General features: G+C 39.4%; 1 protein-coding gene across 4 annotated transcripts in view; it reads left to right on the top strand.

The window, feature by feature from the left end:
* Window positions 1-26938, top strand: part of LOC113818769 (mucin-2) — a 399463-nt gene extending 372525 nt beyond the window's left edge. For 3 of the 4 annotated variants that reach the window (XM_070122212.1, XM_070122213.1, XM_070122216.1), the window contains 5 exons: window positions 12110-13648; window positions 17229-17365; window positions 18707-18808; window positions 20020-20204; window positions 20660-26938. In XM_070122212.1, coding sequence (XP_069978313.1) covers window positions 12110-13648; window positions 17229-17365; window positions 18707-18808; window positions 20020-20204; window positions 20660-23422 — 4726 coding nt within the window. In that variant the 3' untranslated portion in view covers window positions 23423-26938. The remainder of the gene's footprint in view (window positions 1-12109; window positions 13649-17228; window positions 17366-18706; window positions 18809-20019; window positions 20205-20659) is intronic. The other variant, XM_070122214.1, reaches the window with a different exon arrangement.
* Window positions 26939-27523: the final 585 nt, after the last annotated feature.

Here is a 27523-nt window from a genome sequence, read left to right as displayed (position 1 = left end):
TTAATTCGATTCAATTATACATGTTATTTTTATGATATCAAAATCCATTGTTTTTTTCTTTTTTTCCATTTCTGTTTTTTTCACTTTGAAACGCACTTCATGACAAGAAATATCAATATTAATTAAATTAATATTAAATATATCATTAATATTAAATATATCAATCTCACATTCATTTAAAAAGTGTGTCTGAAACCCATTCTATTAAATATAGATAAAATAATAGTTATTTTTAGTCAGTGATTGTATATAACAATATATATAACAAATTGTACATAATTGTAAATATTCGTGAGCCGCCTTTGAAGTATATTCTGTATATCACATATTTTGTTTAATAGTAAACATTTATTTATTTAGTTATTTTGCTTTTTTTTTAGAATTTATCACCCGAATGTGCTGCTCAAAAAAATCAACAGAGGAATTTATGTTATACAGTATATTCTGCACGTCATCACAATGTATATATATATATATCCATACGAGAGTTCACTTATTTTCCCTATTTTTTCTTTGCTCTGTTTCATTCATTGCACGTCTGTTATTTTATGGTGAAAATCAGCGCTGTTATGTTGCTTTTATTTCTTAACTTTTATTTTCCCAAATATGTATTCACGGGGGTCTATTTTTTATTTCTTTTTTTCTCGTGAGGTTTCGAAGGAAAGTCTGTGCAATTTTTTTCCTTTTCTTTTTCTCTGTGGATGGATCCGAATTTGCCGGTTTTTGATTATCATTTAGATATGTAGATTATCATATGGAGTTTTTTTTCTCTTTTTTTCTTTTTTTTAACTACTCGGTGGTCCAAATTTTTGTAATGAAATTTACATTGTTGAAGGCATTTACATGTGTATTTCCATTTTTTTCAACTTTATTTTTCATTGCACGCAGTATTCCGTTTCATTTTTAAGTGCATAGGTAATATACAACTTAAATTTTGAATTGCGTTAACAATATTCCAATAGATTTTTCATTGCATGGTCAATATCCAAATATCCAACTTTATTCTTTGTTTTTATTGCATACAGAATATCCAACATTATTTTTCATTGCATAGTATTCAATTTGGTTTCATTATTGCAAACACAGTATTCAATTTGGTTTCATTATTGCAAACACAGTATTCAATTTGGATTCATTATTGCAAACACAGTATCCAATTTGGTTTCATTATTGCAAACACAGTATTCAATTTGGTTCCATTATTGCAAACACAGTATTCAATTTGGTTTCATTATTGCAAACACAGTATTCAATTTGGTTTCATTATTGCAAACACAGTATTCAATTTGGTTCCATTATTGCAAACACAGTATTCAATTTGGTTCCATTATTGCAAACACAGTATTCAATTTGGTTCCATTATTGCAAACACAGTATTCAATTTGGTTTCATTATTGCAAACACAGTATTCAATTTGGTTTCATTATTGCAAACACAGTATTCAATTTGGTTCCATTATTGCAAACACAGTATTCAATTTGGTTCCATTATTGCAAACACAGTATTCAATTTGGTTCCATTATTGCAAACACAGTATCCAATTTGGTTCCATTATTGCAAACACAGTATCCAATTTGGTTTCATTATTGCAAACACAGTATCCAATTTGGTTTCATTATTGCAAACACAGTATCCAATTTGGTTCCATTATTGCAAACACAGTATCCAATTTGGTTTCATTATTGCAAACACAGTATCCAATTTGGTTTCATTATTGCAAACACAGTATTCAATTTGGTTTCATTATTGCAAACACAGTATTCAATTTGGTTTCATTATTGCAAACACAGTATTCAATGTGGTTTCATTATTGCAAACACAGTATTCAATTTGGTTTCATTATTGCAAACACAGTATTCAATTTGGTTTCATTATTGCAAACACAGTATTCAATTTGGTTTCATTATTGCAAACACAGTATTCAATTTGGTTTCATTATTGCAAACACAGTATTCAATTTGGTTTCATTATTGCAAACACAGTATTCAATTTGGATTCATTATTGCAAACACAGTATTCAATTTGGTTTCATTATTGCAAACACAGTATTCAATTTGGATTCATTATTGCAAACACAGTATTCAATTTGGTTCCATTATTGCAAACACAGTATTCAATTTGGTTTCATTATTGCAAACACAGTATTCAATTTGGTTTCATTATTGCAAACACAGTATTCAATTTGGTTCCATTATTGCAAACACAGTATTCAATTTGGTTTCATTATTGCAAACACAGTATTCAATTTGGTTTCATTATTGCAAACACAGTATTCAATTTGGTTCCATTATTGCAAACACAGTATTCAATTTGGTTTCATTATTGCAAACACAGTATTCAATTTGGTTCCATTATTGCAAACACAGTATTCAATTTGGTTTCATTATTGCAAACACAGTATTCAATTTGGTTTCATTATTGCAAACACAGTATTCAATTTGGTTTCATTATTGCAAACACAGTATTCAATTTGGTTTCATTATTGCAAACACAGTATTCAATTTGGTTTCATTATTGCAAACACAGTATTCAATTTGGTTTCATTATTGCAAACACAGTATTCAATTTGGTTTCATTATTGCAAACACAGTATTCAATTTGGTTTCATTATTGCAAACACAGTATTCAATTTGGTTCCATTATTGCAAACACAGTATTCAATTTGGTTTCATTATTGCAAACACAGTATTCAATTTGGTTTCATTATTGCAAACACAGTATTCAATTTGGTTTCATTATTGCAAACACAGTATTCAATTTGGTTTCATTATTGCAAACACAGTATTCAATTTGGTTTCATTATTGCAAACACAGTATTCAATTTGGTTTCATTATTGCAAACACAGTATTCAATTTGGTTCCATTATTGCAAACACAGTATTCAATTTGGTTTCATTATTGCAAACACAGTATTCAATTTGGTTTCATTATTGCAAACACAGTATTCAATTTGGTTTCATTATTGCAAACACAGTATTCAATTTGGTTTCATTATTGCAAACACAGTATTCAATTTGGTTTCATTATTGCAAACACAGTATTCAATTTGGTTTCATTATTGCAAACACAGTATTCAATTTGGTTTCATTATTGCAAACACAGTATTCAATTTGGTTTCATTATTGCAAACACAGTATTCAATTTGGTTTCATTATTGCAAACACAGTATTCAATTTGGTTTCATTATTGCAAACACAGTATTCAATTTGGTTCCATTATTGCAAACACAGTATTCAATTTGGTTTCATTATTGCAAACACAGTATTCAATTTGGTTTCATTATTGCAAACACAGTATTCAATTTGGTTTCATTATTGCAAACACAGTATTCAATTTGGTTCCATTATTGCAAACACAGTATTCAATTTGGTTTCATTATTGCAAACACAGTATTCAATTTGGTTCCATTATTGCAAACACAGTATTCAATTTGGTTTCATTATTGCAAACACAGTATTCAATTTGGTTTCATTATTGCAAACACAGTATTCAATTTGGTTCCATTATTGCAAACACAGTATTCAATTTGGATTCATTATTGCAAACACAGTATTCAATTTGGATTCATTATTGCAAACACAGTATTCAATTTGGTTCCATTATTGCAAACACAGTATTCAATTTGGTTTCATTATTGCAAACACAGTATTCAATTTGGTTTCATTATTGCAAACACAGTATTCAATTTGGTTTCATTATTGCAAACACAGTATTCAATTTGGTTTCATTATTGCAAACACAGTATTCAATTTGGTTTCATTATTGCAAACACAGTATTCAATTTGGTTCCATTATTGCAAACACAGTATTCAATTTGGTTTCATTATTGCAAACACAGTATTCAATTTGGTTTCATTATTGCAAACACAGTATTCAATTTGGTTTCATTATTGCAAACACAGTATTCAATTTGGATTCATTATTGCAAACACAGTATTCAATTTGGATTCATTATTGCAAACACAGTATTCAATTTGGTTCCATTATTGCAAACACAGTATTCAATTTGGTTTCATTATTGCAAACACAGTATTCAATTTGGATTCATTATTGCAAACACAGTATTCAATTTGGTTTCATTATTGCAAACACAGTATTCAATTTGGTTTCATTATTGCAAACACAGTATTCAATTTGGATTCATTATTGCAAACACAGTATTCAATTTGGATTCATTATTGCAAACACAGTATTCAATTTGGTTTCATTATTGCAAACACAGTATTCAATTTGGTTCCATTATTGCAAACACAGTATTCAATTTGGTTTCATTATTGCAAACACAGTATTCAATTTGGATTCATTATTGCAAACACAGTATTCAATTTGGTTTCATTATTGCAAACACAGTATTCAATTTGGATTCATTATTGCAAACACAGTATTCAATTTGGATTCATTATTGCAAACACAGTATTCAATTTGGTTTCATTATTGCAAACACAGTATTCAATTTGGATTCATTATTGCAAACACAGTATTCAATTTGGTTTCATTATTGCAAACACAGTATTCAATTTGGTTCCATTATTGCAAACACAGTATTCAATTTGGTTTCATTATTGCAAACACAGTATTCAATTTGGTTCCATTATTGCAAACACAGTATTCAATTTGGTTTCATTATTGCAAACACAGTATTCAATTTGGTTTCATTATTGCAAACACAGTATTCAATTTGGTTTCATTATTGCAAACACAGTATTCAATTTGGTTTCATTATTGCAAACACAGTATTCAATTTGGTTCCATTATTGCAAACACAGTATTCAATTTGGTTTCATTATTGCAAACACAGTATTCAATTTGGTTTCATTATTGCAAACACAGTATTCAATTTGGTTCCATTATTGCAAACACAGTATTCAATTTGGTTCCATTATTGCAAACACAGTATTCAATTTGGTTTCATTATTGCAAACACAGTATTCAATTTGGTTTCATTATTGCAAACACAGTATTCAATTTGGTTCCATTATTGCAAACACAGTATTCAATTTGGTTTCATTATTGCAAACACAGTATTCAATTTGGTTTCATTATTGCAAACACAGTATTCAATTTGGTTTCATTATTGCAAACACAGTATTCAATTTGGTTTCATTATTGCAAACACAGTATTCAATTTGGTTTCATTATTGCAAACACAGTATTCAATTTGGTTTCATTATTGCAAACACAGTATTCAATTTGGTTCCATTATTGCAAACACAGTATTCAATTTGGTTTCATTATTGCAAACACAGTATTCAATTTGGTTTCATTATTGCAAACACAGTATTCAATTTGGTTTCATTATTGCAAACACAGTATTCAATTTGGTTTCATTATTGCAAACACAGTATTCAATTTGGTTTCATTATTGCAAACACAGTATTCAATTTGGTTTCATTATTGCAAACACAGTATTCAATTTGGTTTCATTATTGCAAACACAGTATTCAATTTGGTTTCATTATTGCAAACACAGTATTCAATTTGGTTTCATTATTGCAAACACAGTATTCAATTTGGTTTCATTATTGCAAACACAGTATTCAATTTGGTTTCATTATTGCAAACACAGTATTCAATTTGGTTCCATTATTGCAAACACAGTATTCAATTTGGTTTCATTATTGCAAACACAGTATTCAATTTGGTTTCATTATTGCAAACACAGTATTCAATTTGGTTTCATTATTGCAAACACAGTATTCAATTTGGTTTCATTATTGCAAACACAGTATTCAATTTGGTTTCATTATTGCAAACACAGTATTCAATTTGGTTTCATTATTGCAAACACAGTATCCAATTTGGTTTCATTATTGCAAACACAGTATTCAATTTGGTTTCATTATTGCAAACACAGTATTCAATTTGGTTTCATTATTGCAAACACAGTATTCAATTTGGTTTCATTATTGCAAACACAGTATTCAATTTGGTTTCATTATTGCAAACACAGTATTCAATTTGGTTCCATTATTGCAAACACAGTATTCAATTTGGTTTCATTATTGCAAACACAGTATTCAATTTGGTTTCATTATTGCAAACACAGTATTCAATTTGGTTTCATTATTGCAAACACAGTATTCAATTTGGTTTCATTATTGCAAACACAGTATTCAATTTGGTTTCATTATTGCAAACACAGTATTCAATTTGGTTTCATTATTGCAAACACAGTATTCAATTTGGTTTCATTATTGCAAACACAGTATTCAATTTGGTTTCATTATTGCAAACACAGTATTCAATTTGGTTTCATTATTGCAAACACAGTATTCAATTTGGTTTCATTATTGCAAACACAGTATTCAATTTGGTTTCATTATTGCAAACACAGTATTCAATTTGGTTTCATTATTGCAAACACAGTATTCAATTTGGTTTCATTATTGCAAACACAGTATTCAATTTGGTTTCATTATTGCAAACACAGTATTCAATTTGGTTTCATTATTGCAAACACAGTATTCAATTTGGTTTCATTATTGCAAACACAGTATTCAATTTGGTTTCATTATTGCAAACACAGTATTCAATTTGGTTTCATTATTGCAAACACAGTATTCAATTTGGTTCCATTATTGCAAACACAGTATTCAATTTGGTTTCATTATTGCAAACACAGTATTCAATTTGGTTTCATTATTGCAAACACAGTATTCAATTTGGTTCCATTATTGCAAACACAGTATCCAATTTGGTTCCATTATTGCAAACACAGTATTCAATTTGGTTTCATTATTGCAAACACAGTATTCAATTTGGTTTCATTATTGCAAACACAGTATTCAATTTGGTTTCATTATTGCAAACACAGTATTCAATTTGGTTTCATTATTGCAAACACAGTATTCAATTTGGTTTCATTATTGCAAACACAGTATTCAATTTGGTTCCATTATTGCAAACACAGTATTCAATTTGGTTTCATTATTGCAAACACAGTATTCAATTTGGTTTCATTATTGCAAACACAGCATCCAATTTGGTTTCATTATTGCAAACACAGTATTCAATTTGGTTTCATTATTGCAAACACAGTATTCAATTTGGTTTCATTATTGCAAACACAGCATCCAATTTGGTTTCATTATTGCAAACACAGTATCCAATTTGGTTCCATTATTGCAAACACAGTATTCAATTTGGTTTCATTATTGCAAACACAGTATTCAATTTGGTTTCATTATTGCAAACACAGCATCCAATTTGGTTTCATTATTGCAAACACAGTATTCAATTTGGTTTCATTATTGCAAACACAGTATTCAATTTGGTTCCATTATTGCAAACACAGTATTCAATTTGGTTTCATTATTGCAAACACAGTATTCAATTTGGTTTCATTATTGCAAACACAGTATCCAATTTGGTTTCATTATTGCAAACACAGTATCCAATTTGGTTTCATTATTGCAAACACAGTATCCAATTTGGTTCCATTATTGCAAACACAGTATCCAATTTGGTTCCATTATTGCAAACACAGTATCCAATTTGGTTCCATTATTGCAAACACAGTATCCAATTTGGTTCCATTATTGCAAACACAGTATTCAATTTGGTTCCATTATTGCAAACACAGTATCCAATTTGGTTCCATTATTGCAAACACAGTATTCAATTTGGTTCCATTATTGCAAACACAGTATTCAATTTGGTTTCATTATTGCAAACACAGTATTCAATTTGGTTCCATTATTGCAAACACAGTATTCAATTTGGTTCCATTATTGCAAACACAGTATTCAATTTGGTTCCATTATTGCAAACACAGTATTCAATTTGGTTCCATTATTGCAAACACAGTATTCAATTTGGTTCCATTATTGCAAACACAGCATCCAATTTGGTTTCATTATTGCAAACACAGTATTCAATTTGGTTCCATTATTGCAAACACAGTATTCAATTTGGTTTCATTATTGCAAACACAGTATTCAATTTGGTTTCATTATTGCAAACACAGCATCCAATTTGGTTTCATTATTGCAAACACAGTATTCAATTTGGTTTCATTATTGCAAACACAGTATTCAATTTGGTTCCATTATTGCAAACACAGTATTCAATTTGGTTTCATTATTGCAAACACAGTATTCAATTTGGTTTCATTATTGCAAACACAGTATTCAATTTGGTTTCATTATTGCAAACACAGTATCCAATTTGGTTCCATTATTGCAAACACAGTATTCAATTTGGTTTCATTATTGCAAACACAGTATTCAATTTGGTTTCATTATTGCAAACACAGTATTCAATTTGGTTTCATTATTGCAAACACAGTATCCAATTTGGTTCCATTATTGCAAACACAGTATTCAATTTGGTTTCATTATTGCAAACACAGTATTCAATTTGGTTTCATTATTGCAAACACAGTATTCAATTTGGTTTCATTATTGCAAACACAGTATTCAATTTGGTTTCATTATTGCAAACACAGTATTCAATTTGGTTCCATTATTGCAAACACAGTATTCAATTTGGTTTCATTATTGCAAACACAGTATTCAATTTGGTTTCATTATTGCAAACACAGTATTCAATTTGGTTTCATTATTGCAAACACAGTATTCAATTTGGTTCCATTATTGCAAACACAGTATTCAATTTGGTTTCATTATTGCAAACACAGTATTCAATTTGGTTCCATTATTGCAAGCACAGTATCCAATTTGGTTCCATTATTGCAAACACAGTATCCAATTTGGTTCCATTATTGCAAACACAGTATCCAATTTGGTTCCATTATTGCAAACACAGTATCCAATTTGGTTCCATTATTGCAAACACAGTATCCAATTTGGTTCCATTATTGCAAACACAGTATTCAATTTGGTTCCATTATTGCAAACACAGCATCCAATTTGGTTCCATTATTGCAAACACAGTATCCAATTTGGTTCCATTATTGCAAACACAGTATCCAATTTGGTTCCATTATTGCAAACACAGTATCCAATTTGGTTCCATTATTGCAAACACAGTATTCAATTTGGTTCCATTATTGCAAACACAGTATTCAATTTGGTTCCATTATTGCAAACACAGTATCCAATTTGGTTCCATTATTGCAAACACAGTATTCAATTTGGTTCCATTATTGCAAACACAGTATCCAATTTGGTTTCATTATTGCAAACACAGTATTCAATTTGGTTTCATTATTGCAAACACAGCATCCAATTTGGTTTCATTATTGCAAACACAGTATCCAATTTGGTTCCATTATTGCAAACACAGTATCCAATTTGGTTTCATTATTGCAAACACAGTATTCAATTTGGTTTCATTATTGCAAACACAGTATTCAATTTGGTTTCATTATTGCAAACACAGTATCCAATTTGGTTCCATTATTGCAAACACAGTATTCAATTTGGTTCCATTATTGCAAACACAGTATCCAATTTGGTTTCATTATTGCAAACACAGTATTCAATTTGGTTCCATTATTGCAAACACAGTATTCAATTTGGTTCCATTATTGCAAACACAGTATCCAATTTGGTTCCATTATTGCAAACACAGTATTCAATTTGGTTCCATTATTGCAAACACAGTATTCAATTTGGTTTCATTATTGCAAACACAGTATTCAATTTGGTTCCATTATTGCAAACACAGTATCCAATTTGGTTTCATTATTGCAAACACAGTATCCAATTTGGTTCCATTATTGCAAACACAGTATCCAATTTGGTTCCATTATTGCAAACACAGTATCCAATTTGGTTCCATTATTGCAAACACAGTATTCAATTTGGTTCCATTATTGCAAACACAGTATTCAATTTGGTTCCATTATTGCAAACACAGTATCCAATTTGGTTCCATTATTGCAAACACAGTATTCAATTTGGTTCCATTATTGCAAACACAGTATCCAATTTGGTTCCATTATTGCAAACACAGTATCCAATTTGGTTCCATTATTGCAAACACAGTATCCAATTTGGTTCCATTATTGCAAACACAGTATCCAATTTGGTTCCATTATTGCAAACACAGTATTCAATTTGGTTCCATTATTGCAAACACAGTATTCAATTTGGTTTCATTATTGCAAACACAGTATTCAATTTGGTTCCATTATTGCAAACACAGTATTCAATTTGGTTTCATTATTGCAAACACAGTATTCAATTTGGTTTCATTATTGCAAACACAGTATTCAATTTGGTTTCATTATTGCAAACACAGTATTCAATTTGGTTTCATTATTGCAAACACAGTATTCAATTTGGTTTCATTATTGCAAACACAGTATCCAATTTGGTTCCATTATTGCAAACACAGTATTCAATTTGGTTCCATTATTGCAAACACAGTATTCAATTTGGTTTCATTATTGCAAACACAGTATTCAATTTGGTTTCATTATTGCAAACACAGCATCCAATTTGGTTCCATTATTGCAAACACAGTATCCAATTTGGTTCCATTATTGCAAACACAGTATCCAATTTGGTTCCATTATTGCAAACACAGTATCCAATTTGGTTCCATTATTGCAAACACAGTATCCAATTTGGTTCCATTATTGCAAACACAGTATTCAATTTGGTTTCATTATTGCAAACACAGTATTCAATTTGGTTTCATTATTGCAAACACAGTATTCAATTTGGTTCCATTATTGCAAACACAGTATTCAATTTGGTTTCATTATTGCAAACACAGCATTCAATTTGGTTCCATTATTGCAAACACAGTATCCAATTTGGTTCCATTATTGCAAACACAGCATCCAATTTGGTTCCATTATTGCAAACACAGTATCCAATTTGGTTCCATTATTGCAAACACAGTATTCAATTTGGTTCCATTATTGCAAACACAGCATCCAATTTGGTTTCATTATTGCAAACACAGTATCCAATTTGGTTCCATTATTGCAAACACAGTATCCAATTTGGTTCCATTATTGCAAACACAGTATCCAATTTGGTTCCATTATTGCAAACACAGTATTCAATTTGGTTCCATTATTGCAAACACAGTATTCAATTTGGTTCCATTATTGCAAACACAGTATTCAATTTGGTTCCATTATTGCAAACACAGTATTCAATTTGGTTCCATTATTGCAAACACAGTATTCAATTTGGTTTCATTATTGCAAACACAGTATTCAATTTGGTTCCATTATTGCAAACACAGTATTCAATTTGGTTCCATTATTGCAAACACAGTATCCAATTTGGTTCCATTATTGCAAACACAGTATCCAATTTGGTTTCATTATTGCAAACACAGTATTCAATTTGGTTCCATTATTGCAAACACAGTATTCAATTTGGTTTCATTATTGCAAACACAGTATTCAATTTGGTTCCATTATTGCAAACACAGTATTCAATTTGGTTCCATTATTGCAAGCACAGTATCCAATTTGGTTCCATTATTGCAAACACAGTATCCAATTTGGTTTCATTATTGCAAACACAGTATTCAATTTGGTTTCATTATTGCAAACACAGTATTCAATTTGGTTTCATTATTGCAAACACAGTATTCAATTTGGTTCCATTATTGCAAACACAGTATTCAATTTGGTTCCATTATTGCAAACACAGTATCCAATTTGGTTCCATTATTGCAAACACAGTATCCAATTTGGTTTCATTATTGCAAACACAGTATTCAATTTGGTTTCATTATTGCAAACACAGTATCCAATTTGGTTCCATTATTGCAAACACAGTATTCAATTTGGTTCCATTATTGCAAACACAGTATTCAATTTGGTTTCATTATTGCAAACACAGTATCCAATTTGGTTCCATTATTGCAAACACAGTATTCAATTTGGATTCATTATTGCAAACACAGTATTCAATTTGGTTCCATTATTGCAAACACAATTTAGTTCCATCATTTCAACCGACGGGTCCATCCTCAGCGTCTGCAACGTTGCCCGGGCTTTCCTTCCTCAGAAATCGCCACTTTTCCTGAAGGCATCAACCAGCATTCACGACCTCTTCCTGGCATAACTCAGGTCACGCTTGCCATTCACTCTTGCCGTGTCTGTGTCCCTTCGCTCTGGGGTTCGCCGCCTGATTCTCGTGACCCCTTCCTATCTTGTCTGTTCCTTCCCCCTCAGAGACACTTCGGACACCTCCAGCGCCGCCACCGTGCAGGTCTTGGATCCCACTCACGCCCTTATGGGAGTCCCCGACCCCCACTCAGATCTTAGTGCCACTTCGGAAGTTCCTCCTTCGCTTCCTTCTCCCTCTCACCCTCCTGTCCCCGCTCCTCTTCCCGCCGCTGATGCTGCTCTCCCCGCTCCCCTGGGGTCCCCCTCCTCTTCTCCCTCCGCCCCGCAAGCCTCCCCCCAACCGCAGTCCCTGTCGCAGCCCCAGCCCCTCCCCACGAGCTCCCCCCCTCCCCCCGTCATTCCCCCGGGGGTGACGGCGTCCTCCACCCGGATGTCGACCTCCACCTCGTCCTCGGTCACGGCCGCCTACTCCTTCCCCCCCTTGCCCTTCACCGTGAGCAGAACCTCCACCTCTGTCTCGGCTTCTTCGCGCGTCCACATCCAGACGCCCCTCGCGCAGATCTCGCTCCGGCAGGGCGTGGACGCCTCCGCCCTGCCTGCGCCCCACCTCCGCCCCTCCCTCCTGCGTCTCGCCGCCCAGGCCCAGAGCACGGGGCAGGGCCAGCAGTTCCTGGACGCCCTGGAGCCCACCCCGCCCTCCCCCGTCACGGCGCAGACGCCCCCCGACTTCGAGGACATCCCCCGACTGACCCGCTTTCAGACCGACGCCTCTGCTCCTCTCTCTACTCTCACTAACTCTGACGACTCTCCTCACAGGCAGAAGAGGCAGACCACGACGCAGGGACTCGCTTTTTCTTCCTCCTTGCCTGTACAGGACGAGACTCTCCCCACAGAGCCTGCAGCGGCTCCCTCGCAGGGCAGTAGGGACCCGACACTTACCTCTAGTAGGCAGAGAGTTTCCTCGAGGGGCCGCGTCAGGTTCAGGCAGCCTAACCCTTCTAGCGAACCAGTTACTAACAGACAAACCTCGAGGTCAGATCGCAGGAATCCCAGTAGGGCAGCAGCTGTAGACACTAGGCAGAGAACCCCTCAGACCGCCAGACCCTCCTCCCACAGACGAGTCCAAACTAGCTTGAGCCCCAGAACCGAAGGGGTCAGCCAGGTAGGAGAAACCACCGTAGCTAGACAGCAGGAAGCCCCAGTCACGAGAGAGACCCCCGCCGCGCCCCTCAGACAGAGAGTCAGTGTGACCCCGAGATCCCAGACAGCTAGGGCAGGCCAGCGGGGCGCGCAGGTGGTTAGACGTAGGCCGGTTCCCCCGCCCTCAGCGCCGGAAGCCGAGCTCCGCAGCCAGGTAGACCTAGGTACCCAGAGCCACCCCGAAGACCCCCCTCAGCTCCCTCCCACGGTCATGACAACGCCATTACCCTCTGACAGCAATATCAGGATCAGTGACACGATCGACGACGACCCGACGGCGGTGTTCGGACCCGTCAACGCCGCGCCCTCCACGACCACCCAGCCGCCCTTCGTGTTCCCCGAGACGACCTTCTCCTGCCACGACAAGATCCCCGGGGGTCTCTACGCCGACGTGGAAACGGGCTGCGTCGTGTTCCACATCTGCTCCGTGGAACCGGACTCAAGGTGGGTGGCCCTGTTGAATGACCTTTCTTTAATCATTACAAAACATTATATTCCCGCCTGTCTATTGAATGAATCTTTAAATTAATGTAGGGAAAATAATGCTAATCCCTTTTAAGATATTACAGAACATTATATTACCGCCTGTCTATTGAATGAATCTTTAAATTAACGTAGGAAAAATAATACTAGTCCCTTTAAAGATATTACAGAACATTATATTACCGCCTGTCTATTGAATGAATATTTTTAAGAATGTAGGGAAAATAATACTAGTCCCACCTAAGATAGAAACAAAAAGAGGTAAACAAGAAAAAAGAAAACGTACAAATCCCCAACACTCCAAAACAAACATGAAACACACAGCAACCCTCACTCCAGCCCTTCCAAAGAACGAGAAAAAAAAAAACATACTTTATCCACAGAAAATCCTCCCTCTCTCTCTCTCTCTCTCTCCAAGTCTTTACACCAACCCTCTCTCTCTCTCTCTCTCTCTCTCTCTCTCTCTCTCTCTCTCTCTCTCTCTCTCTCTCTCTCTCTCTCTCTCTCTCTCTCTCTCTCTCTCTCTCCAAGTCTTTACACCAACCCTCCCTCCCTCTCTCTCTCTCTCTCTCTCTCTCTCTCTCTCTCTCTCTCTCTCTCTCTCTCTCTCTCTCTCTCTCTCTCTCTCTCTCTCTCTCTCTCTCTCTCCAAGTCTTTACACCAACCCTCCCTCTCTCTCTCCAAGTCTTTACACCAACCCTCCCTCTCCCTCTCTCTCTCTCCAAGTCTTTACACCAACCCTCTCTCTCTCTCTCTCTCTCCAAGTCTTTACACCAACCCTCCCTCTCTCTCTCCAAGTCTTTACACCAACCCTCCCTCTATCTCTCTCTCTCACCAAGTCTTTACACCAACCCTCCCCCCTCCCTCTCTCTCTCTCTCTCTCCAAGTCTTTACACCAACCCTCCCTCTCTCTCTCCAAGTCTTTACACCACCCTCCCTCTCTCTCTCCAAGTCTTTACACCAACCCTCCCTCTCTCTCTCTCTCCAAGTCTTTACACCAACCCTCCCTCTCTCTCTCTCTCCAAGTCTTTACACCAACCCTCCCTCCAAGTCTTTACACCAACGCTCCCTCTCTCTCCCTCTCTCTCACTCTCTCTCCCCAAGTCTTTACACCACCCCTCCCTCCCTCTCTCCCTCTCTCCAAGTCTTTACACCAACCCTCCCTCTCTCCCTCTCTCTCCAAGTCTTTACACCAACCCTCCCTCTCCCTCTCTCTCTCCAAGTCTTTACACCAACCCTCCCTCTCTCTCTCTCTCTCCAAGTCTTTACACCAACCCTCCCTCTCTCTCTCTCTCTCCAAGTCTTTACACCAACCCTCCCTCTCTCTCTCCAAGTCTTTACACCAACCCTCCCTCTCTCTCCCTCTCTCTCCCTCTCCAAGTCTTTACACCAACCCTCCCTCTCTCTCTCTCTCCAAGTCTTTACACCAACCCTCCCTCTCTCTCTCTCTCTCCAAGTCTTTACACCAACCCTCCCTCTCCCTCTCTCTCCAAGTCTTTACACCAACCCTCCCTCTCTCTCTCTCCAAGTCTTTACACCAACCCTCCCTCTCTCTCTCTCTCTCTCCAAGTCTTTACACCAACCCTCCCTCTCTCTCTCTCTCTCCAAGTCTTTACACCAACCCTCCCTCTCTCTCTCTCTCTCCAAGTCTTTACACCAACCCTCCCTCTCTCTCTCTCTCCAAGTCTTTACACCAACCCTCCCTCTCCCTCTCTCTCTCCAAGTCTTTACACCAACCCTCCCTCTCCCTCTCTCTCTCCAAGTCTTTACACCAACCCTCCCTCTCCTCTCTCTCTCCAAGTCTTTACACCAACCCTCCCTCTCCCTCCCTCTCTCTCTCCAAGTCTTTACACCAACCCTCCCTCTCTCCCTCTCTCTCTCTCCAAGTCTTTACACCAACCCTCCCTCTCTCTCTCTCTCTCCAAGTCTTTACACCAACCCTCCCTCCTCTCTCTCTCTCTCTCTCCAAGTCTTTACACCAACCCTCCCTCTCTCTCTCTCTCTCCAAGTCTTTACACCAACCCTCCCTCTCTCTCTCTCTCTCCAAGTCTTTACACCAACCCTCCCTCTCTCTCTCTCCCTCTCTCTCCAAGTCTTTACACCAACCCTCCCTCTCCCTCTCTCCAAGTCTTTACACCAACCCTCCCTCTCTCTCTCTCTCTCTCCAAGTCTTTACACCAACCCTCCCTCTCTCTCTCTCTCTCTCTCCAAGTCTTTACACCAACCCTCCCTCTCCCTCTCCAAGTCTTTACACCAACCCTCCCTCTCTCTCTCTCCAAGTCTTTACACCAACCCTCTCTCTCTCTCTCTCTCCAAGTCTTTACACCGACCCTCCCTCTCCCTCTCTCTCTCTCTCCAAGTCTTTACACCAACCCTCCCTCTCTCTCTCTCTCCAAGTCTTTACACCATCCCTCCCTCTCTCTCTCCCTCCAAGTCTTTACACCAACCCTCCCTCTCTCCCTCTCCCTCTCTCTCTCCAAGTCTTTACACCAACCCTCCCTCTCTCTCTCCAAGTCTTTACACCAACCCTCCCTCCCTCTCTCTCTCTCTCCAAGTCTTTACACCAACCCTCCCTCTCTCTCTCTCTCTCTCTCTCCAAGTCTTTACACCAACCCTCCCTCTCTCTCTCTCTCTCCAAGTCTTTACACCAACCCTCCCTCTCTCTCTCTCCAAGTCTTTACACCAACCCTCCCTCTCTCTCTCTCTCTCACTCTCCCTCTCTCCAAGTCTTTACACCAACCCTCCCTCTCTCTCTCTCTCCAAGTCTTTACACCAACCCTCCCTCTCTCTCTCTCTCTCTCTCTCCAAGTCTTTACACCAACCCTCCCTCTCTCTCTCCAAGTCTTTACACCAACCCTCCCTCTCTCTCTCCAAGTCTTTACACCATCCCTCCCTCTCTCTCTCTCTCTCACTCTCCCTCTCTCAAGTCTTTACAACAACCCTCCCTCTCTCCCTCTCTCCAAGTCTTTACACCAACCCTCCCTCTCTCTCTCTCCAAGTCTTTACACCAACCCTCCCTCCCTCTCCCTCTCCAAGTCTTTACACCAACCCTCCCTCTCTCTCTCTCTCTCCCCACCACCCCTCCCTCCCTCTGTCTCTCTCTCCAACTCTTTACACCAACCCTCCCTCACTCTCTCTCTCTCTCCAAGTCTTTACACCAACCCTCCCTCTCCCTCAGTCTTTACACCAACCCTCTCTCTCTCTCTCTCCAAGCCTTTACACCAACCCTCCCTCTCCCTCTCTCTGCAAGTCTTTACACCAACCCTCCCTCCCTCTCTTTCTCTCCAAGTCTTTACACCAACCCTCCCTCTCTCTCCCTCTCCAAGCCTTTACACCATCCCTCCCTCTCTCTCTCCCTCTCTCTCTCTCTCTCTCCAAGTCTTTACACCAACCCTCCCTCCCTCTCTCCCTCTCCCTCTCCAAGTCTTTACACCAACCCTCCCTCTCTCCCTCTCCCTCTCCCTCTCTAAGTCTTTACACCAACCCTCCCTCCCTCTCTCCAAGTCTTTACACCAACCCTCCCTCTCCCTCTCCCCCACAGCACGAAGGACAACAAATTCGTGTGTGGCGCGGGGACACTCTTTGACCAGACGACCCGCACCTGCCAAGCGGAGCACCTGGTCGACTGCGCGCGCGCGCCCTCGCTCTACTACCTCAACGACCCCCTCAGAGGACCAGGTATGTGTGCTTTGGTTTGTTTTTTTGTTGTTTTGGTTATTTACTTATTTTGTGTGTGTGTTTGGTTTGTTTTTATTTTCAATTTGTATTTGTTTTTTATTGTTTTATTTATTCACGCGTTGTGTGTATGTGTGTATAGTTCGTTGTTGTGGTTGTTATTGTTGTTTGTTGGTACTTGATAAAGTTGTTATCAACCTCTGTTATCATTTATATGTTTATTATTATTATCTTTTTGGTGTCTTTCAATTTCCCAATTTCTCTTTTTTTCTTGATTACCTTTAATTTTCATAATTATTTTCTGTGATTACACGCCCTTTGATTATTTTCTGATAATACTTTTTCTTTGCTTTGAAATCTCCAAACCCTATTTAATTTTAGATATAATTTGCATTCATATTTGTTTGTATGCGCGTGTGTGCGTGTCTGCTAGCGTGTGCATCAACATGTTTTCATTTTCTCACTTGCATGTATATATTATATTTTTTCGTATACATGCGTCTGTAATCCTCATTCCTATCCATCTCAACTACTTTTTATCTAAACCATTTTACACTCGCTCTCCCTCTGATTCCCACCCATCCCAACCGCTCTTTATCCAAGCCATTTTATACTCGCTCTCCCTCCCGCTCTTTATCCAAACCATTTTACACTCGCTCTCCCTCTGATTCCCACCCATCCCAACCGCTCTTTTATCCAAACCATTTTACACTCGCTCTCCCTCTGATTCCCACCCATCCCAACCGCTCTTTTATCCAAACCATTTTACACTCGCTCTCCCTCATTTCGAAATCCCTCCTCCCTGCACGACCCATCTTAACCTCTTTTTTATCGAAACCATTTTATACTCGCTCTCCCTCTGATTCCTATCCATTTATCCATTTCCTATCTACAACCTTTTCTAATATCATATACTCGCACTCTCTTTAATTCCCACCCATCTTAACCGCTCCTTATCAAAACCATTTTACACTCGCTCTCCCTCTCATTCGTATCCATATCCACTTCTTTTATTTTATACTGACTCTCCCTCTAATTCCCACCCATCCCAACCGCTCTTTTATCCAAACCATTTTATACTCGCTCTCCCTCCCGCTCTTTATCAAAACCATTTTACACTCGCTCTCCCTCTAATTCCCACCCATCCCAACCGCTCTTTATCCAAACCATTTTACACTCGCTCTCCCTCTGATCCCTATCCATCACAACCTTTCCTAATATCATATACTCGCACTCTCTTTGATTCCCACCCATCCCAACGGCTCTTTTATCCAAACCATTTTATACTCGCTCTCCCTCACCTCGAAGTCCCTCCTCCCTGCACGACCTCCATTTTGCTTCCAGTATTCGTGCAGCTCGAAGCCCAGTTGCCGGAGCAGCAGTTCGATTTCCCGCGCATTCCCATTCCCGATTCCCAAGATTCCCGAAGAGTCAAGCGAGATGAAGGTAAATTTTTTGCGATGAGAGGAGATAAGATAGAGAGATAAAAGGGAAATAGACGTATATGGAAATGAGACGAGAACGGAAGACAGAAATAAATGATGACAAAAATAGATGAATAATGATAATAGAATAAATGATGGACCCAAGAGAAATAAAAAATGGAAGAGAAATACGAATGACAGAATGAGAGAGCGACGAGAATAAACGGCGGGAAAGACAATCACGAAAGATAGCCATGGCATAGACAGGAAAAAATGCCGACAATAGTAAAATGGCGATGAAAAGAAAATACAGAAAGTGATGAAGAAAAATATGTATTAAATAAGACGAGAACGAAAGACGGAAATGGCAAAGACAGAGAGAATAGCGCGACGAAGGAAGATGACAATAAACAAGCAGAAGAGAGAGACAAAGACAAAGAACGAAAGCCATTGCCAGTGAACGTAACTGACTCGTAAACAAAACAAAAGAAATAAACAAAGAACAAAACGAAACAAAACATGAAAAACAAAACAAATAAACAAAGAACAAAACGAAACAAACAAATGAAGAACAAAACAAAACGGAACGAAACAAGAACAAACAACAAAACGCAAAAAAGAACGAAACAAAACAAGACACAACAAAAAGTTGAAAACAGAAAACGGGATTTTTAACTGAATCCTCCCCCGTTTTCTTTCTATCTTTCCTCAATTCTTCTTTATCCAGCATTACTCATTTATCGTCTTTCTAATTTCCTTTTCTTATCCTCTCCGTCCCTTCATCCTCTCCCTCTTCCCCTTTCTTCTCTCCCTTCTATCCCTTCTTTCGTACATCAAACACAGACGATTTTTCTACCGTACCAAAAGACCTCTTTATAATGACCTCTATAATTGTTTTTGTTTTATATCAGTTTTTCTTCTCTCTTTATTGTGTTTCTGATTTGTATATTTTTTTCCTCCTCTGTTTGCTTATGTTGTTTTTTCTATTTCTTGTTTCTTATCAAATTAATTCCATGTTACTGATTTATCGAAGATGAATTTTGATTATGTTTCTGTCAGAAAAAAAATGTAAACGGTTTAAGATGCTAATATATATATATATATATATATATATATATATATATATCCATTCATTCATTAATTCAATCATCATATATTCTTCTCTCCCTCCATCCACCCCCTCCCTCCTCCCCCCTCCACCCCTCCCCTAACCCCTCCCCCTTCCTCCCCCAGCCGACGCCGTGGACCTGTGCCGCACGCGCCCCCTGGGATCCCCCCTGGCCGACCTGACGAGCCAGTGCCACAACTACACGGTGTGCGAAGAGCGAGGCGACGGGGGCGTGGCGGAGCGGAGGCTGCCGTGCAAGAAGGGCTTCCTGTTCTCGCAGCTGAGGCGGCGCTGTGTTCCTGAGAAGAAGGTGAGAGGGTGGGCGGTCTTGAAGAGGGTGAGGGAGGGGGGGGGGGGGCGGTAAAAGTGCTGACTTAATAGTGCTTTCTTAGTGGTTAAAAGTGTGGTGTTAAGAGTGCTTTCTTAGTGGTTAAAAGTGTGGTGTTAAGAGTGCTTTCTTAGTGTTTAAGAGTGTTATTTTAGTAGTGCTTTCTTATTATTTTAAAGTAATGTGTAAAGTGTTCTCTTATTACATAAAAGTGTTGTTTTGATAGTGTTTTCGTATTTCTTTAAAATGTTGTCTTAATAGTGTTTTCTTATTATTTTTGGTCTTGATATTGGTAGAGTGATGGTTATTATTATCGATAAGGTAGTGTTACTGTTGTTAATTTTGCATTGTAGTTTGTATAAGTGGCATTATGTAGTCCAAGTGACTATTTTCCCACAACTTTGAGCACGCACTGAGACCTCCTTCCGCCCCGGCAGGTGAACTGCGCCAAGGAGACCCTCGGAGAGATCCTGGGCCTGGGCGGCGCGAGACAGAGCCCCTCCGGCAGCAGCAGGAGGCGGCGCGCCACTTCCCTGCTTCTGTCGCACAGGTTCCGCCGGGCCGCCCTCACGCCCCTGGCCAACCTGGTCCCGACCCACGGCGTTGAGGACGCGCGCGTGCGCCGGGCTCTGTACAGCCTGGCGGCCCTGCAGCAGTGGGCGCAGGAGAACGCCCGCCACACGGCCTTCATCAACGTGTACACCCTGAACACGCGAGGCAAGGACGGCCTCTTCCCCAAGAAGGCCTTCGGCGACGGCGGCGCGGCCTCCTACGGCAGCCAGGAGGAGGGGCGCAGGTACGGCTACATCGGCCGCAGCAAGCGAGACGTGAACAACGTGACCGTCGCGGAACAGGCCCTCCGCGCGAACGAAACCAAGATCGCTGGGCTGGCCCCGGACGCCCTCGGCGGCCCGGCGGACGTCCGCGAGGAGCCCCGGCCGGCCCCGGAGGCGACCGGCCACGCCGTCATCGGAGTCGCCCCAAAGACGACCGTGGTGCGGCACACGTCGGCCCCCGCGTCCGTGGTCCACCCCGTCTCGAGCACCGTGGCCTCGGCCGCGCCTTCGCTGCTCACGGCGCTGTCCACTCTCACCATCACCGAGGCTTCGACGCGCACCTCCAAGACGACCACGTCGACCACCACGGTCACAGTGACGCCCTTCACCGTCACCGTCACCACGACGGAAACCAAAATCGTCCCCACAGAAACAGCGACGGTGATAACGAACCAGTCCTCGGGAAGCCCGGCGAGCACTGCAGCGCCTTCGCTCATCGCAGAAACCAGTCCTCTCCCGACCGTGTCCCTGTCGCCCACCGTCGCGTCTGTCGTCAACTCGGCGGTCACGGAGAGCCTAAGCATCGACAGCAGCAGTCCCTCGGAAACCAAACCCGAAGCCGTGACTCCTGTCACCGAGACCAGCTCCTCCACTCCGGGAGTTCCTCAGGAAGCAAGTATTAGCAAGGAAGTAACTACTACAGCCGCTCCCGAGGCACAAAACACAACCACAACCACAACTACTACAACAAGTACCACTACAGAAGCAGTAGTAAGTTCAACTGTAGGAACCACCACAACAAGCTCTTCTACAGAATCCTCAGCAGTAGAAACACCAGTAAATTCAAATGCAGAAAACACTACAGTTACTACTACAACAGAAGCCACCACTACAACAGAAGTTACTACTGCAGCGGTATCTTCTGCACCACAGGCAGTAGGGAATTCAACAACAGAAAGTACCCCAGTTGCTTCCTCAACAGAGCCAACCGTGGCAGAACCAGCGATCAATTCCACGGAGGTAAAAGCACTCGACAGCAGTCCTGAGACCTCAACTACAACCACCACTACTTCTCCTGCTGCCAACGCTTCGACCTCAGGGACGACTGCCAGCCCGGCCCCCGCCTCGTCCTCCCCAGACGCCGCCGCGCCCGCCTCGGAAGACGCCTCAGCCGCCAACGCCACGGCCACGACCAGCCAGCCGCCAGACTTCACCGTTCCTGAGGGAAGCATCAATGTGTCCACCACGGTCGTGCCTGGCGAGGCGGACGCGCTGGGCAACGGGACCCTCGTCCAGCCGACGCCAGCGCCTCCCACGCTGGGCACCTTCACGAGAGACAACCTCCCCGAGACGAGCTTCACTTGCAAGGACAAACAGCTGGAGCAGTTCTACCCAGACCCGGAGGCCAACTGCCAGGTGTTCCACTATTGTTCACCAGGGTTTGTCAAACAGCAGGTGCTGGATTTGAAGTTCCTCTGCACCGGCGCCACAATGTTCGACATAAACACCCAGAAGTGTGAGGATATGGCTAATGTCACCTGCAGCTTCAATGACACCGTTACAACACCACCACCTCCTACTGAGCCGCCAACCACCCCATCAGAAGAACCGACAACAACAACAGTAATCACATCTTCATTAACTACAACAGTAACTACACCCACCACAACAGCAAACACAACAGTAGCGCCATCAACTACAACGGAAGCGGTGCCAACCACAGTGGCAGCTGCAGGAGACACAACAGAAACCACAACAACCACAACAGAAGCCTCTACAACCACAACAGAAGCCTCTACATCCACAACGGAGGCACCGCATGAGGTCCATCATAACTGGAATGCTACAAAGCCGGACGTAAAAGCCAACGAAAGCCTTGTCGAGGAGAAGGCAGCAGAGATCGAATTGTTCGAAACCACAACCGTGGAAACGGAGGTGAGAGAAGTGACCGAAGTAGACTTGCCTGAAACTGAAACCGTAACAGATAGAGCTGCAAGGGAAGAGGTTTCGACCAGTACCGAGGGCTTCGAGGAGGCTTTCGAGACGACCACAGAATACTTTCTGGTGGAAGAGCCGGAGATCAACACAGAGCTCGGCCCGATCGTCCTCGCTTCGGACTCCGCAGAGCAGCAGCCCGTGGAGAGCCCAGCGAACCCCGAAATTTCAGAAACGTCCGAGGCGCCAGAGACCTCCAGCAGCACAACAACGCCCGTCCCAGAACCCACCACAGACGCGTCCACACAGGAGAGCATATCGCCCCAGACTCCAGCGCCCACAGAAACCGTGCCGCTGACGGAGGAGGCCCCCTCGGCCAGTGAGGAGCTGGAGTCGAGCGTCGTGTCGATAGCCAGGAACGCCTCCGAGTCGACCCACACCGCTTCGACGTCGTCCACCGAAGCGACCCTGGCGGAGGCGGCTTTGTAGGGGCCATCGCGCCATTGGACTTGAAGGGTATTAAATGGCGTGCTGCGAGTCGCGCCTGTAATAACTTTATTAATTCTTCTTCTCTTTTTTGGGGTTTATTTATTCTGAGAGATTATCAGTGACATAGGTTTATGTGAGAGTTATACCTGTTACCCGTGGTATTCTGTGCCAAAAAATATTTACCTACTCTGGTTCAAGGAGCAGAAAACATTCCAAAAAGGTATTATTTTCATCACTGTGATACGTTGCTGATGTAAGTATTCGTGAAGAAAAAGGGAGTTTTTTTTTAACCATTAATCCAATAATATAACTTTTTTTTTTTTTTAATCTTAAAGAAGTGACACAAACCCTAGACCATAATTTGAACAGTCACTCTTTTTTGTCATGTCATATTATGGGGGGAAAATCTTGAAAGACGAAACATGAGGTAAATTAACTTAGCAACCCTAGCATGAAGGCCAGTGATGGGATGTGATAAGATAATTAAGGTAGCCGTGTCAGCCAATTAAAACTCCATAGAACAGCTTCCCTACGATGGACTCTGTATAAAAAAAATGTCTGTTATTATTATTGTACCGCATGATAAGTTGTTAGTAATTTTGAGTCAGATAAGGTTGTGGCATATTAGGCTAGTAGGTGACTTAGAAATGGACTTGAGGTATATGATTTAAAGAAAATGTATTTATTTGGGAAATTTGATTTAAAAAAATAATAATAAAATGTTTTTTTTATATGTACTGAATTGACGCGACTACCAGCCACCTTTTTTTTAACTCGTTTGTACCCTAAAGTGGCATTTCTATACTAACCCCTTTCTGGTTTATTGTTTAAGGATTATATTTATATGTAAATAGGATTATCCCAAGTCCATTTTTGAGAGCCTTCCAGGGAAAACCGTCTCCTGCTATTTAGTTAACAGACTCAGCCTTACTAGCAATTTACGAGGGATTAATAGACACGTGGGTGACAGAGGGAGTGGCTGCGACGGACTACGGACTATTATTAACCCTTTCAGTTCAGTTACAGCCGAAGAAAGAACAAGTTTGTTTATTTTTATTGTCTTTATTACTGGATATTACACATTAAATCACCATTGAAATCCGTCAATGTTTCAGTTGATAAGCAGAGATTGCATGGCATTCTATATATATATATATATATATATATATATATATATATATATATATATATATATATATGTATGTATGTATGTATGTATGTATGTATATCTACGTACATATGTATATATCCCACGATGAAACGAATCCCAACATTCCTTTAGAACATTTTAATCTCAGAACAACCGTAGAAAACCCAATTAATAGATATTATTTTGATAAGCCACCGAATTTTAATTTCAATGATTCACAAGCACACGCAGTAATTTAACCCGCTTTGATAGCAAGAGATATAGAGCAGAATTTTCTCTTTTCTTCATTATCTCGGCCTATCATTATAGTGAGATTTTTACATATTGCAGTTTATGATGAGAAAGCTTCGAGAAGAAACTTCGGCGATATAAATAATATGATTTTTTTATTTCTCTATCTCCATTTTTTTTTTTTTTTTTTTTTTTTTTTTTTGTCCTTTCTCGTAATACAATAAGATACATATTTTCCTTACCTTTGAATGAGATATCTTTTTTATAATCACTGTCACAATATAGCGAAACATCTTTTTCTAGTTAGCACAGACTTTAATACACATAGTATGTCATTAACATCATCTCCTTGTATATTGCATCAATATCAATCACATCAGATAGATAAACATATTAAAAAAAAGTAAAAGTCTGTTTCTTATGATGATGATTAAAAGTTTATTCATTAAGAGCGTTTTTGCATATTTAAAAAATTGGCTGATTTTAGTTTGTTAGATAATTGCCTGTTAATATTATATATACGTGATCTTATGCATGTAACAATCATTATTAAAAAAAAACATGCATATATTTACGAGTATATAAGGACTTACCTCCTGTTTTTTTATGTATTGTAAATTTGTTTTTGTTTTTTTTCCTACTTATTGGGTGACCTAAAAAGTGCATAATATATACGAGACGAATGCACTTTCCAGCAGTTAACATCAACGGTAACTAACATAGGTAAGGTAAAAATTTAAGCCTCTTTCATCCTTTCATTGAATCGTGTGAAATTCCTGGATATTAGGTACTGTTTTAATGCATCATTTGCCATGCTAAGTGATATTTTAAAAGCGTGTGTCATTGTTGAGATGGAATGTGTCATATTTTTATAAAACAGAATCAGATATCAAGTAGTGTTAAGTACACAAACAATGGTTTATATAAGTAACATTGAACTTGGACGATGAGGGGTCAAGGCAACCAAATTGTATCACAGCAGAAGACACTATTGGAATCTATTCGTCATTTTAAGCGAGATTTGTTATTGTTTACGGAAACCCAGAGAGTAGTAACCAAAAGAATTGAGATGCCTGTCTTCCAGGTGCTTGCAATAACGTATTACTGTTATAATACACATATTTTGTAACTAGTGAGGAGGCGAGGGAAGGGTCAACACTTTTGCTTGACGTTCCCTCAGCCTAAAACATGTTCCTTTTTGACACAGAAGAAGAAAAAGTGAAATGGTCTTTTGAAGAAGGATTTTCCTGCTGAGGTAGACGGATCTCACACTAGGTTCATGTTATCATTGCCATTTTATAGAAGCAAAATTTTCTTTTTATTGATGTTATACCCCGACTCACTCAGATTTCATACTCAATCCCCGTGTACCTGACCAACAAAATCCTTTTTAAAAGCATTCCCTCCTGCTATAAGGCATTTTTTAAGAGATTAAAATGGAAATCATGTAAACAAACTTGCACATGGCTTAATCTTTCTTATACTGATGACTTGTCTGGGCCATATGCAGCGTTTGAAGAGGAAGAGAAACCGGTGACTAGATAGATAGAGAGAGAGAAGACAAAACAGTTACAGATTTAAGTTTTGTGGATGTGTTTGGATGAGAGAAAAGGCATAATAATACAGCGGTGCATTAATGTGTATTGTACAATGGGTAGTTCCTCTTTGACATGAAAAAAAAAATTAATAAAAAGGTGTATGTGGCTATTTTCGCGTTGGTAAAGCCGTGAAGAAAGTGGGTCAGGTAGAGGATTATAAATAAGAATCTCATGTCACTCCATATGAAACTGAGAAGGTCATAGCGTAAAGACCAGACGAGATAGGCACCCATCAGTCCACATATCCTTAGAGGTATCCAAACGCATCCATTTTTGTTAGTAATGTGTAAAGAACTCAGTGACGAAAAAAAAGCCTTTAACACACTTCAACAAGGTTCAAGTTCACCACACTGTAAATAGAAGATGAACCTTGTTGAACCCTCATTTAAGGTTTTACACCAAACTGTAAAGTAAAATGAGCATTGGCTGCTTTTTCTTGCATTTGTGATTATGATATTTATTATAGCATATATCATCCTGTGTTATTTCTATTACTGTTTCCTTGGCTCGTAATAAACATGGTGACTTCATGTTCAACGGTTGTTTCAATAACATTTTCCCTTTTGTTATTAAGTTATTGGTAAACTTAGCCGTTGATTTTGTAGTTTTTTTTTCTTCAATAAATATTCTGTAATATTCAAATTTTGAACCTTGAAATTTCCTTATTATTATAAAATTATTGTCAAATTTGGCTATTGATTTTTTTTTTCATCAAATATTCAGTAATATTTAAGTTTTGACCCGAACTTTTTGGAAACAAACATAATTATATACGTGATACAGACTTTTACAATTGCGACACCTGGCAACTCGAGATGATTTGTTTACACTCGTGTAGAAAAGTCATGAATAAATATTTAAATAACCGGTGATTTTTTTCCAATCGTTAAATCATATCCACTTACAATTATTATTAGAATTAGTATTAGTATTATTGTTATTATTAGTAGTAATATTAGTATCATAATTCTGTAGCATATTTCACCTTCTTGCCAATACGAATTCTTCAGTTGATATTTTAACGATTAAATTATTAATGAACAGTATTCGAAAGTCTTGTTCTTGAAGCCTTTAATTGATATAAGCATTATGAAAGAAAATAAATATTCTCAAAAATAGCAC

This window comes from Penaeus vannamei, chromosome 5 (genome assembly GCF_042767895.1).
Source record: "Penaeus vannamei isolate JL-2024 chromosome 5, ASM4276789v1, whole genome shotgun sequence".
NCBI lineage: Eukaryota > Metazoa > Arthropoda > Malacostraca > Decapoda > Penaeidae > Penaeus > Penaeus vannamei.
Note: the sequence above shows the minus strand (reverse complement) of the source record. Positions and strands in the feature narration are given on the sequence as shown.